This window comes from Arachis ipaensis, chromosome B3 (assembly GCF_059453495.1).
Source record: "Arachis ipaensis isolate K30076 ecotype BB chromosome B3, ASM5945349v1, whole genome shotgun sequence".
Classification (NCBI taxonomy): domain Eukaryota; kingdom Viridiplantae; phylum Streptophyta; class Magnoliopsida; order Fabales; family Fabaceae; genus Arachis; species Arachis ipaensis.
In genome coordinates this window covers 142,890,800-142,906,114 of record NC_142438.1, presented here as the reverse complement: position 1 = coordinate 142,906,114, position 15,315 = coordinate 142,890,800, and the positions used below count along the sequence as shown (strand labels likewise).

General features: G+C 29.2%; 1 protein-coding gene across 1 annotated transcript; it reads left to right on the top strand.

Moving 5' to 3' along the window:
* Nucleotides 1–9,850: 9,850 nt before the first annotated feature.
* LOC107631651 (ABC transporter G family member 1-like) lies at nucleotides 9,851–14,829 on the top strand. The gene is made up of 8 exons (XM_016335166.3): nucleotides 9,851–10,287; nucleotides 11,629–11,708; nucleotides 11,789–12,259; nucleotides 12,342–12,428; nucleotides 12,504–12,641; nucleotides 12,717–12,911; nucleotides 13,879–13,965; nucleotides 14,041–14,829. The coding sequence occupies exons 1-8, from the start codon at nucleotides 9,963–9,965 to the stop codon at nucleotides 14,725–14,727; spliced, it is 2,070 nt and encodes a 689-aa protein (XP_016190652.2). The 5' UTR covers nucleotides 9,851–9,962; the 3' UTR covers nucleotides 14,728–14,829.
* Nucleotides 14,830–15,315: the final 486 nt, after the last annotated feature.

Sequence of the window (15,315 nt, the reverse complement as noted above, 5' to 3'; positions counted from 1 at the left end):
ACGAATAAAGAGAGGCCGCGCCGAAATGATGTGTAGTGTAGGAGGTGCAAATTATTTCGAAGATAGACATGCATTACTTTATCGTACACCTAGTTGATGTCACAACAATTTGATTGGCCATATTATATTCGTGTCTCTGTAATCACTGATGATTACTTTCTCCAGCAGTGTTGTTGCCATTCATCTTAAATGTTCCAACTTTTAAAAATGTTATGAACACAGAAACCACTTAATTATATATTTGAAGTACCAGTTGTGCAATCTAAAAATATATTATTAGAGTCACTACTGTCTAATTCATTAAGCTTGCTTATGTCATTATAATTCAATAAGTGTGCCAGTAACCCTTAATTATTTATCAGCTAGTTTATGTCTATCTACTTGTGTATTAACTACATGCATGTCCCAGCATTCATGTTGATTATATTTATTGTTGAGCCCCACCCTGTACTATGTGATTGAATTTTCTGTTCACCGTGCTTGTCTCAATATTAATAGCTTTCTGAGCAATCAATCAATTGGTTTTAAGTTTTGATTGGTTTTAAGTTTTGTATATTTTTCTAAGAGAAAATGACAAATAGCTCCCTGATTTTTTTTCTGAGAATATTTTTGCTCTCAAAAATTGAAAAATACATTCATGTCCTTGATTCTTTAAAAATGTAGACAAATCTACCTCCCGTTAAACTCAGTTTGTAGCTAACGTCGAAAAACGTTAACGTGACGCTGACCTGACCGTTTCGGAATTGTGGGCTAGACCTGGCCTGGAGACTAATGCGTCCTCATCCCGTAACGATCAGGTCAGCGCCACGAGAGCCAGCGTTTTTCGACGGGGCTAACGAACTGAGTTTAACGGAGAGCCAGAGGCAGGGGCGGAGCTTAGTTCAGACAAGGGGGGCCATGGCCCCCCAAACTTTTTATAAAAAACTTAGTAGTATTTTTTCAAAAGAAAAAAATAGTTTAATTGACTTAAATACTTTACTATGACTTAAAGTACTCAATAAATTCAATAAGCAACACTCTTCTATCTTCAAGTTCAAATATAAAAGTTAGATATTTTTTATTTATTTAATTTAATATTATTTTATATTTTACTGTTTATTTAATTTAATTTTTTATATGATAAAAAATAATAGAATATTCAATAAGTATTAATATTATTGTATTTGTATAAATTGATAAAAAAAATCAATAAATATTATAAATTTTAATATTTGTCCTTCTAACTTCTTTATATATTTTACAGGATATATATTCAAATTTTATATAAAATAATAATAAAAAATAAAAAAATTGATGCATTTTTTAAGAAGAAGACTAATATTTAAGAAGGAGAACATATAACTTTTACAATATCAACACCTGTAGATAGTTCTTCTACCTTAATGAATCACGAAAAAAGTTAAATACAACCTTTAAAAGTTCAAAAATTTACATCTGATGAGTTTGACCTTAATTTTTTGGAACGAAGACCCTGGAAAATGACTTTAAATTTGGCAATATCACCCAAACTAGAGAGATGAGATTAGACAAGCTTATCTTAAATGAGGTCCATATCAAAAACATCTTGACAATTATCTTATATCTAGCCTCCAAAATTTTGTTTCAAGTTCTGCCACTTACAGAGGGTAGATTTATCCACATTTTTAAAGGGTCAGAGACATAAACGTATTTTCTAATTTTCAGAAACGAAAATATCCTTAAAAAAAAGTCAAAAATTTATTTATTTTTTTTTTAAATACTATTATTTAAGAGTATTTGTCTGCTATACCAAGAAGGTGCATTTTTCTAAATACTATTACTTTTAGAGTCGTCTTTAATCATACGGAAATCAGAGAACAAAAGTGCATTTTAGTTTGCAATGTCATGCCTACATTTACAAGAGTATTTTAATTTGGAAAACACATTCGGTGATTGAGCAAGCAAGAATTCAATTTTTCTTCTTCTTACTAGACTATTTCTGATTCAAGCTCTTCTAAAAAACCAAGATTGATAAAATAAAAAAAATAAGACTCCAATTACAAATTAATTAATGTGTAAGCTTTTACTTTTCACTTTATCTATCTTCTCAATTTATAATCTTTCTCCTGTAAAGATAAAATGCAAATTCTGCCAATTGCAGTGAAGTAGTTGCGCAATAGACTGTAAAATCTTTAATGCAAATCACGCGTATTGTTGGAGCCGTACGTTGACAGGTCTTATTACTTAATGTTGATTTTTAAGGAGTTAGGCTCCGGATTTAAATATATAATTAACTATGATGTATGTATAATTATATTATTCTCATCGTTGTTCATTATATATTGTCTTAACCCAAATTTTATCAAGAGATGTTGGTCTTGTGGAGATTTTTTTAAGAAAAAGTATCGGGGCAACTATACCATCAAACAATTTGAAAATTTTATTAAAAAAAATATTAAATAATTAAGATTAGTGCCATCAAATTAAAATTAGTAAAATAATTTTTTACTGACTATCATCGTGTAATTGCTGAGTAAAGTACTAATTCGGTCCTTGTCCATTTTCCAAAATGACAAGACGATCTTAACCAAAAACACGTTTCATTACGGTCCCTAACCCTGTACTTCGTTTGCCAATCCAGTTCTTCTGTCAATTTTTTGACGAAAACTTGACGGAAATTACTGACGTGTCAGGTTAAAAAATGGACAGGGACCTAGTTGTCTCTAAATTTAAATTGGTTAAGGGTTTATTTGTCCGTATTATTCTTTAAATAATATTTTTTAATTATTTTTTTATTCATTATATTAATATTTTTTTAATAAATAAGTACAAACTAATTAATAAATTATTCAAATTTAAAAATATCATTTATTATAAAACCAAATAAATAATTTTTAAATATATAAATAATAAACATTAAAATTCAGTTAATACATTAATAATAATAACCCTATGATATACTATTAGTATTATGATCTAGCTAATTTTTACAATAAAGTGAAAACTAATGAACACATTATTTAATATATAGTAAACTTTTTTTGACTAATAACAAATTTAATTTTTTATCTCTTTAAACTAAATTAATAATTCTATTTGATATCTTTACACTAAAATACACTATGAGTAGGCTACTAATACTAAATGAAATAAAACATAATAGAATTATTAATTTAGTTTAAAGAGATAAAAAATTAAATTTGTTACTAGTAAAAAAAAGTTTACTATATATCAAATAATGTGCTCATTATTTATAATACTAATAGTATATCATAGGGTTATTATCACCAATGGATCCACTCCTATAGGTGTGGGGGCAAGCGCCCCACTACAGTTTGAAATTTTATTGAGTAGTATATAATAATAATATTTATTTGCCTCCATTAAATTATTAAATTTGACCCCACAATAATTTTTTATTCAACTTTCGACACTTGATAATCAATTTGAGAACTTCATATTAGATTTCCATTATAATAATCAATTTTTAAATTTAAATAAGATTGGTGTTCTTTTTTAGAAATCGGCTCAAAAGAATATTATCTATCCATTTGTGTTTCTCCTTTTGAAATTAGCTTTAGTTTTTTTTCATAATAACTACACTAATTGAATGAATTTTTTCAACTATAAATATCATCAAGAGCTAATTGTATGAAAGTTGAGTTTTAAATGATTGTTTAACGACATATACAAAAAAGACAATTTTTTTTGTGACTAAAAAATGGACATTTTGATTATATTGTCAAGGTTTCAAAATATGAAATATAAAAAATTAAATTTTAAATTATGTGTTATTATTTAAATTACTATTTTCGTATTTTAATTTGTAATTAGATATCTTGAAACCTAATCATATTTTATAATAATAAAATATAATTATAACAACAATTATGCTACGTAAATATAAAATAATCACTTGTACAGAATAAATCTTAAAATACAAATTTTGAAATACAAAATACACATTAAAAATAAGTTAATATATTTATTTATACTCAAATTTATAGTAGATAATTTGATAGCTAATTTTTTATGTAAACGTAATATTTTTATTATAAAAATTATTATCATGTTATATATATTTTGCCCTCACTATCAAATTTTTTTGGATCCGTCACTAGTTATTATTATTAATGTATTAACTGAATTTTAATGTTTATTATTTATATATTTAAAAATTATATTTAAAATTATTTATTTGGTTTCATAATAAATGATATTTTTAAATTTGAATAATTTATTAATTAGTTTGTACTTTTTTATTAAAAAAGAATATTAATATAATGAATAAAAATATAATTAAAAATATTGTTTAAAGAATAATAAAGACAAATAAACCCCTAACCAATTTAAATTTAGAGACAACTAGGTTCCTGTCCATTTTTTAACCTGACACGTCAGCAATTTCCGTCGAGTTTTCGCCGAAAAACTGACAGAAGGATCGGGTTGACAGACGGAGTACAGGGTTAGGGACCGTAATGGAACGTGTTTTTGGTTAAGGATCGTCTTGTCATTTTGGAAAATGGACAGGGACTGGGTTGGTACTTTACTCTGTAATTGCTTGTCAACGTAAAATTCCCTCTCATCGCGTCGCCGGTATCCCATTTTCAACCGTCTATCATGCTACCGTTGTGCCCTCCACTGCTACTTCTCTGTGTGTCGCGTTGGGTCGACCTACATCGAACAAAATAAACATTCTAAATATAAGAAAAGAAACATTCAAAGTTTAACAAAAAAAAAAACATCTCAAACTTAATAATAGAAACATTTCAAATTTTACAAAAGAAATATTTTGAAGGTTTTTGTTGGCCTAGAGAAGGGAGGTTGAATTTATGGCCTTCTTTTAAACTTGATTAATTTTGCCTCAAACCAAAAAATGTAACTTAGCTTCTGTTCTGTCTGCGAGATGAATTATGTAGGAGACAATTTCATTTTGTCTCATAAATCATGAAAATTAGAATCAATACAAGGAAAAAAAAGATGACACAGCCATGTATCCTGGTTCAGTTGCCTCGTGCAATACAACCTACATCCAGTCTCCACCACAACAGCAGTGGAATTTTCACGATCATATCAAATATTACATACACCAATTTCTTAGGATTTAACCTAATCCTATCTGGGATATATCAAGTTTCTACCTAAACTTCACTTGGCTAAGCAACTTCTTAGACTCTCAACATACTAAGTGCTTACCCAACTTAGTAAGGGATACAACTCAAATACCAGAAACAAAATAGAAATATAATCAAAGGAGATCTGAAATAAATCTTGACTTTTTTTTTTTCTCCAAGTTCCTCTCTTTGTCTTTTCTCCTAATGCCTTTTTCTTATTGTCTCTCTTTTATGCCTTTTACCTCTAAATAGAAACAAAGAAAGACATAACATACAAACAGAATACTCAAAGATAAACCATGAAGGAGATTATGATTTACAGCTCAAACTCTATATGCTGAACCCAAATTCTGAACTCTTAAATGTTATTCTTCATCTTGGTGGAAATGCTCCCTTTAATGTAGGTGCAATGCTTCCAAAACTTCAAACTTAATTTGTGAGGTTTCATTCTTCTCTGTTTTCGATTTCTCTCTCCTTCACCAGAAATGAAGATTATTTTTCTTTTTATATAAGCTATATTTCCTCAGCTAGAGCTTGTTCACAATGTCAACTTCTTGAATTTTGAGCTAGCTGAAATTTTTCTTTCTTTTTCTGCCATCAATCCAAAAAATTAGGAATTAGACATCAGTGTTAAGCACGGCAGCAGAAAAAGGAGCAGCAGTGATTAGCTTTTTCAGAGAGCTTGACAAAATCCAAACCTTTAATCTTGTGCTTTGTCTCTAAGTTTCATCATCAATTGATTTACAGCAGAGCAAAATAGTCTCCACTTTTTTTAACTTACTCTAAATAGTGGTTCAGAGGAAAGGAGAAAATAGCAAGCAATTGACTTGCATGTAAATGAAAACAAATTATCTTTAACCCTTCTGATTGAGCTTAACTTGCTTTTATTAATATTGATTTGACATAGCCTCCTTGATTAATTTTTCTTTCTTCTTCTTTGGCTCTTAATAAGAGAAAACTGAACTTTCTTTTCTTCTCTAAGTATTTTCCGAAATAAACTTAGCAGAAGCTTATGATTGCTTTCTTTTTGCTTAAAAGGTAAAGAACTGGGTTATGGGTTCAATTTCCTTCAGCAGCTTTGGAAGAACTTTGTTCTCTCTAGTTAGGCTCCTTGGCTTCATTAATTGGGCTGCTTTATGAATCATGGACTTGCAACATCAAACACTTTATCAAAGCACACTTGGGTTATCAACCCAAATAATACTATGTTTGTCATCATCAAAATGTAATTATTTGTTTGCTAAACTTAACATATCTCATATTTAACAAAAGAAACTCTCTAAGTTTAATAAAAGAAACATCTGAATTTTAACAAAAGAAACATCTCACAGTTACCTTTAAATGTATTCATTGTAATCGACTGCGAGGAGTTCTTTGTCGACCTTTCACGACAATCGACTCACCGGGAAAGGGTCGGATTAGGGTTGATGGACGGTGTGGTTGGATACAGCACAGCGACGGACAACTGGAAGAGACGTGGTTATTGACACAAGTAAAGTGAGGAGACGTGAATAGTTGCTTCGTCGGGAGAACAGTCGTCACCGGGTCGAAGGTGAACAGTTGGATTGCGCGGGACAGCGATGGCGCGGGACTCTCTTCGTGGGGATTGTGATCGTTGTCATCGCCAGCGATATGACAAGCGGTCTTGCTGTTGCGGTCAGAGAGTTGTTGCCATCGGTTGGGAGGTGACGGTGCAATCGTACGAACGAGAGCGACAACATGAGTAGGAGTGAAAAGGAAGGAGAGTGGGTGTGTGGTTGTTTTTTGAATTTTATTGTGTGTGAAAGTAAAAAGTGAAACTAGAGTTAGGTTTGGGTAAGGGTATGGGATGTTTTTTCAAGTTATTGGGCTTTTTTTTAATTGCGGTCTATATGTAGTTGGTAGAGTTATCTGATATCTAAGTTGCTTACTTAGTAAAGTTATTTTTTTCAATAGAAATTAAAGTAAAACCAATTCCTAATTAACTTGGATTGGTTGAGTGATCAGCTCACTTGTCCACTTAAGCAAATGTTGGGGGTTCGAATTGCTTTGTGTATGCAGAAATTCATTGGCTAACGACAGACCCTTAAATGGAGCTCAGATCCGTAACGGATTAGTCTTTGATATGTCAGACTTGGAGATACCGTGGACAATAAAAAAAACAACAATTCTATTTTTTTTAATTAAATTAGTGTATTTTGTGTTTATCCTAACTGAAAAAATATAAAAACACTAACAAATAACACAATTTATTTTTTATTTATTTTTTTGTTATTTTTATTAATTATATTTTTATTATTTTTTTATTTTTAAATAAAAAATTTAAATTTTAATAATTTATTCTAATTATCACTAAATAAAATATAAAAATATTAATTTTTATTATTTATATCTTATTTTTAATATTTTATCTTATTCTATTGTGAAAATGAAAGGCAACCCTTCGCACGAATGCCGTCACAACTCACAACCATGTATGTAAAGTAATTTTTGTTTTTAATTCGTATAAATAATTAAATATCACTACTATCTGGTTGCTAGTTGCTACAGAATTATGTCATCCATATCTATATAATCTATATCTATATATATTTATATAAAAATGATTGAGAGTATAGTTTAAGATGATTACGATAAAGATATCGATAACCATTTAAAATTGTTTTATTTATTATTTAAAATTTTTATATATAATATTTTAGTTACATATCTATTGTATTTAATATTATCTAATTATTACATTGACAAATAAAGTGTTTAAAATAAGATAATTTTAAACTGTTTTAATTGATTTTTTTATTTTTAATTACTTTTTATTTTAATATTAAAAAATTATTTTAATTAATTTTATATTAATTGACCTTTTACATATATATACCACTTTATGTATGTCTTTTTATTTTAATATTTAAAATAAAAAATAAGAAGATATGGAATAAAATGAAAAAAAAAATTGTCTTTTTTTTGTAATAAATAAATACAGTATAAAATGATTACTAATTACTCACGTAAAAATATTTTTGCATAAAAATAATAACTATAATATAAAATTACTATATATGTTAAATAGTTAGTCAAATATATTTTAAATTATTCAATAAATATAAATACATGTCATATTAAAAAATTCAATCAAATATATTAAATTATCTAATAATATTGTCACTTGAGCCCGTACCCACTCTGTCCGTGAGTTATTGTTATAGTTGGTTAATGATGGTTATGTTGATGTGCGTATGTGACAGGGTTGTTAGTTTGTAGTGAAAGTTAGTTGGCTTGCCAAATTAGGAAATTAGTTCTGTTAGTGCTATTTATAGTTAGTTAGCACATGATTGTAATTTAAGCATTTAACAGATTCAACTTACTGAATTTATGATGACTTGGAGCAAGAAGTAACAAAACTTCAAGTCACATATTCTCCGTTCTTTCTCAGCTTCATGAAGCTCTTCTCCTTTGTCTCTCTAAACTCACTCATTTAACAAGTATAAACCAAAACGAAGGCAATAATGATAGTGGTTCGGTTAGAAATGATGGACGAATGACTTGTAATAAAAAATTCAAAAATACTATTTATATATTAAAATTAGGTGCTAAAATTAATTACTGTTTATTTATTTATATATATATATATATATATAATTTAACTAATTTTTAATATGTAGCAAGAATGCAAAAGAGAGCCTCTTGGACGTTTCTATTCTTATTAACTAGTACAATTAGTGGCGGAGCTTAGTTGAGACAAATGGTCCCCCAAATTTTTGTTAAAAAAATTAGTAGTATTTTTTTAAAAAATAAAAAATAATTCAGTTGGCTCAAATATTTTATTATGACTTAAAATACCAAAGTTTAATTTTCATCTTTATTCAATAAGTAATACTCCTTCTACCTTTGAGTTCAAATATAAAAAATTAGGTCTTTTTTATTTATGTAATTTAATATTATTTTATATTTTACTGTTTATTTAATTTAATTTTTTATATGATAAAAAATATTAGAATATTCAATAAGTATTGATATTATTGTATTTGTATAAATTGATAAAAAAATTCAATAAATATTATAGATTTTAATATTTGTTCTTCTAACTTCTTTTTTACATATTTTACAGGATATATATTCAAATTTTTATATAAAATAATCGTGAAAAACTAAAGAATTGATATAATTTTTTAGAGGAAGTCTAATATTCAAGAAGGAGAATATATAACTTTTATATCAACACTTGTAGATAGTTCTTCTACTTTAATAAATCATGAACAAAGTGAGATATAACCTTCAAAAGTTTAAAGAGTTGCATCTGATGAGTTTGACCTTAATTCTTTGGAATGAGACCTTGAAAAATGGTTTTAAATTTGGCAATATCACCCAAATCAGAGAAATGAGATTAGACAAACTTATCTTCAATGGAATTCATATCAAAAGCATCTTAACAATTATCTTTTATCTGGCCCCTCCAAAATTTTGTTTCAAGATCCACCACTGAGCACAATAAATGTTATATGTGGCAACAAATTAGCAAATAACAATTGTAGTTGCAATAGTAAGAGCAATATAAATATTAAAAAAAAAAAAGAAAAAATATATAAAAGTACGAAAAAATTGAACAAACATATTTAATAAAGATGTTAGCATCTATTAATTAAAGTTTTCTTATTTTTATTTGCTATTTTAAGTAATTTGTTTTGCTGTAAGAATACCTGCGGTTCTTTCTTCTTAAGTAGTTGTCGTTATTGTCCGTCTTTATTACTCTTGAAACCCAGAGTAGTATATATATTGCACGACATTGATATGAAAAGAATAAAGAAGTACTAAAATGAATGGTTTAGGGTTAGTTGAATGAGTGAATAGTGAGGCATTATTCCTTCCACTTATTATCACCTATCCCTATCTTATTATTGTGACAAGCTAAAAATGGATTCCCATCATGAAGCAATTCCACATGCTTCTACTAGGAGTGATTCTGATGATGATGTCATAGAGATTAATAATGTTGATGAGAGCAACAGAGAAGGAGTAGTAGCGGTGATGGAAGGTTTGAACATTTCAAGAAGTAGTAATAGTGGTGGGAGAGAAGAAGAGGTTCCAATATACATGACATGGAAGGATGTATGGGTGGGAAAGAATGAGAGCAAATCGATCCTGGAGGGTCTGACTGGTTATGCCAAGCCAGGCCAGCTTTTGGCCATTATGGGTCCTTCTGGATCTGGCAAGTCTACTCTTCTTGATGCTTTGGGAGGTATCTATCTATATTTTTATGTATGTCTCCCTTCACATATCATCTCAATAATTTCTTTCGAAAAAAAGTTTTTAGTGATCAGTAGAGGTGGTAATATCTACCCTATTTGTGGGTATATAACTCCAACCGATCAGGTAGAATTGCCAACTCAATTCGCAGCGGGTAGGGCAGGGTTTTTGTGCGGGTCGGGTAGAATGCGGGTTGACATTCAATCCTACTTACTAAAAGATCTCTCACTAAATGCAAAAGATTTGTAGTTATTAAAAGAAAATCATTAATTGATAATTTAAAAGTTTTTTATATAAAAGTCAACTCTATTTTAATTTATCATAAAGTTATATAATAATGTTATATTTTTTGTAACCCGCGGGTAAGATCGGATACCCGCGGGTTAAGATCGGGGCAGAGTTAGAGTTGGAATCTTCTCAACCTGCGAGTAAGGTAGGATTGAGTTTATATAAAAATCTCAACCCGCAGATAGGATTAGAATTAGATCCAAAACTTACCCTATCCTACCCATTGCCACCCCTAGGATATTCTTCTTAAGTCATGTTAAATGTACACTCAAATTCGTCCCTAAAATCAGTTAAAAATATACATTTAAAATAAAATAAATTATATATATTATTTTTTGAAGTATTATAATAATAAGTTATTTTTACTTTATTTATGTCACCATTTGTTACAACTCACAAGTTTTATTAAGTAGTTTTCTTTGTACTTCTACCATTTAAAAACACTAATTTTAAATTTTTATTAAATATGAGGAGACGAAATATATATATAGAGCGCTCTTTTACTTAAATTATAATAATAATATATTAATATTTTGTTAAAATTAAAATATACACTTTTTTTTTAATTGTATAAAGTATTTTAGATATTTTTATTAATAATTACTAATATATATTATTCTCAAGAATAAATTTATATATATAATATATAATTATATTCGGGTGTATTTATATCTATTCATTTACACATGAATTGAATAACCCCTAATCTTAGACATTACATGATATACTCACACTCACATTTAAAAATTCTATCTATTACTTGGTTATTGCCAAAATTTGAATGTGGGTGCAATGTATTAAGAGACAATATATTTAGACATTTAGTCACTCAACCAAAGTCTCAATTGCTATTTGTTTGAAAAAATATATTTGTAATTTTTTTTATTAAACCACGATACAGGAAACTAGAAAAACCCAAAACAAAACGTTTGTTGTATTTGAAATGTGAATGATATCCCGTCCAAAAAAAAAAGTGATCGATACGTGTACATCATATATGTGATTCATAGTAATCAAATTATGCCTATATGAACTCCAATTTCAGGGAGATTAAGTTCAAACACAAGACAAACAGGGAAGATTCTAATCAATGGTCGCAAGCAATCATTGGCTTATGGAACCACGGTACAAAATCTTATATAATCTTTATATCCTTTAACAAAAAATTCAAGTTCTAATTGTTATTTCCATGTATGTGACTGCAGGCATATGTGACACAAGATGATAGCTTAATAACATCATTAACAGTGAGAGAAGCAGTGTACTATTCAGCTCAGCTTCAGTTGCCTGATTCCATGTCAAAGGCAGAGAAGAAAGAGAGAGCAGAGTTCACAATTAGAGAGATGGGTTTGCAAGATGCCATCAACACTAGAATTGGTGGCTGGGGTTGCAAAGGAATCAGCGGTGGTCAGAAGAGACGTGTAAGCATCTGCATTGAGATACTAACACGCCCAAGGCTCTTGTTTCTTGATGAACCAACAAGTGGACTTGACAGTGCTGCCTCTTACTATGTCATGAAAAGAATTAAATCTCTTGATCATAAAGATGGTATTCAAAGGACTATCATAGCTTCAATTCATCAGCCAAGTGCTGAAGTTTTTCAATTCTTTGATAATCTCTGTTTGCTCTCTGCTGGCAAAACAGTTTACTTTGGACCTGCTTCTGATGCAATTCAGGTTACTAACTAACTAACTAGTTCATATTTTCAATGCCCATCAATTCTATAATACTATCATAAGAACATTATGTTGTATGTAGTTTTTCGCTTCCAATGGTTTTCCTTGTCCTGCTCTTCAAAACCCCTCAGATCATATGCTAAAAACTATAAACAAGGACTTCGATCAGGTAATAAGCTTTCCCATGCCTCTTTTCTTTTCTTTAACAATTCAGTTGTTCTAAATGAGAAACTTGTTGTGCAAGGAAAATGAGCTGGCTCCTGATGATGGTGGGAATGGAATCATACCAACAGAAGAAGTAATCCGGATTCTTGTAAACTCATATAACTCATCTGAGATGAACCAACAAGTTCAAGCTGAAGTAGCAATGCTTTCTGAAACGGTATAAATTATTTCATAACTTAAATGAGATATTCTTTGTTTTATGTACAAATGAGATTTGAATGAGTTGGTGCAGGAAAGTATTTGCCAAGACAAGAAGAGAAGTCATGGTGGGTTTATTAGTCAGTGCATTGTTCTGAGCAAAAGATCATTCCTAAACATGTCTCGTGATTTAGGCTATTACTGGATACGCCTTGTCGCATATATGGGGATGGCTATTTGTTTAGGAACTGTCTTCTATGATATAAGCACCACCAATAACTCAATTAAGGTAACATTATTTCTCTCTTTATATAATTATAAACTGCATCACTAGCTCTATGTGTTACATTTTAATAAATTTGTATTAAGAGTAACAATATCAATACAATACAATATAGATCCAAAATATATACAAAATATACATTAAAAATGAGTTAAATTACACATATATTTATATATAAATAGCTAATTTTGGTGTAATAACATTTTCGATATAGATTAATAATAATGCATATTTGTTGCAACTTATGATCGATTAGTGTTATGGATGAGTTCAAATGCGGTGCTTCACGGATATTAGTAGTTGAAAACACTATCTAATCTCTTCAAAAGTGACACTTTTTGAATTTCTTAGCCGTCAAGAAAAGTAAATAGGAATATGGAACATAATTAATAGTTCAAGTAAGTCTTGAATGAGCTCCAAAAGCTTGATATAAATAAACAAATTTTTGTCCTATATTTTTGAGTTATATACTCTCATTTAATTCTGGTCATTGAGTAAATGATACGTTGATGAATAATAATTTCTTTTTTTTTTTGTCTAGTCTATTAATAACAAAAATGGATTCTTCCGATGTATAAAGTAAGAATTTCAATAGCTTTTACTACTATAACCTTTTTTATCACCATTTTTTTCTCTTTTTTATATAAAAGTGTTTAATCTATTCATATGAGTATTGAATTGAGGAAGGAATAGATCGCTTTATTTATATGACTTAGATGTCGTATTTTTCGAAAAACCAATTCGATTGATGAAATTTTATATGATACTTATAAGATCGAAGAGATTCCAATATTTTTTATTATTATATACATTACTTAATTTAGGTTCTAAAGCCCAATAATATATGTCCAAAATTCAAAGTACATTATTTAGTCACTTTTTTGAGTTTAAAGTCTTATCGGAGTCAAACATTCAACTCATTTAGAAGTAAACTAAAAAAATTGTTACATACCTTCACTTTTGATTATTACAGGACAGAGGTTCATTTCTTACATTTGTGTCTACATTCATGACTTTCATGAGCATCGGTGGATTCCCTTCCTTTGTAGAAGACATGAAGGTACTTTAAAGATATGTGTTTCTAATTTCAAAAAAAAAAAAAAGCCTAACTAATAATTGTTACGGCAAATTAAAGGTATTTGAACGAGAAAGGCTAAATGGGCATTATGGTGTGTGCGCCTTTGTAATTGGAAACACATTATCCGGCATCCCATTCGTATTACTAGTTTCATTGATTCCGGGAACAATTGCATATTACCTAGCTGGCCTTCAAAATGGATGCAAGCAAGTTGTTTACTTCTTGAGCGTGTTGTTATCTTGTGTTATGTTAGTGGAAAGCCTCATGATGATAATTGCTGCCATAGTCCCAAACTACCTATTGGGAATCATGACAGGTTCTGCAATCCAAGGACTCATGATTCTGCTTGCTGGCTTCTTTAAATTGCCCAGTGACATTCCTAGGCCACTTTGGAAATACCCTTTGCACTACATGGCTTTCCATCGATATGCCTTTCAAGGATTGTTCAAGAACGAATTTCAAGGCCTAAAGTTTGCTACCAAAAACAACAATATTATTGTTACTGGTGAGGAGATTCTGAGGGACACATTTGAAGTGGACAACAGTTACTCAAAGTGGCTTGATCTATTAGTGTTGGTGGGGATGCTTGTTTTGTATCGAGTTCTATTTTTGGTTATCATTAAGGGTACGGAGAAGGTTAAGCCTTTTGTTGCATCCTTCAAACTGGTGTCTCCCAAGAAAACAATACATGTCATGGAAAATCCAAATGCCACCCCTCCTACTCATGGACACTACCTTGTATAAGTATAATCATATACAACAATGCTAGGAACCAAGAGGGTATCAGCCAAAAACCAGCCAAATGCCTTGGGTGAATCCAAAATCTCTATGTGGATGGTGTTTATACTAGGCATTAGGATGTTTCTTCTACTAAGTATTAGAATGTTTCTTTTTCATACTAAATGGATGTTCTTTTATATATTTTATAAATTTTTTTATATACTAATAATTGGGATTGTTGAAAGTTCCATGATTCCTGCTCCTATTTTTCCAACGTATCATTCAGAATTTTAATTTGGGGTGAAAAGCAATTAATATCAAATATTATAAATTAAAAATAAATAAAATTAATTAAATATAATTATAAATTAATTAAATTGTTTATTTTTTGACTCATCACCTCTTAATTCTGTATACCTTTTCAATCATATATATATGAAGACGATCATTTAAAATTAAACTACTGGTTAGCGTTTTTGAAACCCTTTTAAATTTTTAATGTGAATTATTTAAAACTTACATACTCACTAATAATATTTCTCATATATGAATCCAAGTTTTTGTAAATTCTGTGGTTTATGAATCCGAACCTCGATCAGCCCCTATATCTTT

What these genes read in the sequence shown, in the direction of transcription:
- LOC107631651 (XM_016335166.3), top strand. Translation starts at nt 9,963, where the DNA reads ATGGATTCCCATCATGAAGCAATTCCACATGCTTCTACTAGGAGTGAT. An exon ending in TAAACAAGGACTTCGATCAG is followed by an intron (nt 12,429 to 12,503) that starts GTAATAAGCTTT and finishes TTGTTGTGCAAG; the next exon opens with GAAAATGAGCTGGCTCCTGA. An exon ending in TAGCAATGCTTTCTGAAACG is followed by an intron (nt 12,642 to 12,716) that starts GTATAAATTATT and finishes GAGTTGGTGCAG; the next exon opens with GAAAGTATTTGCCAAGACAA.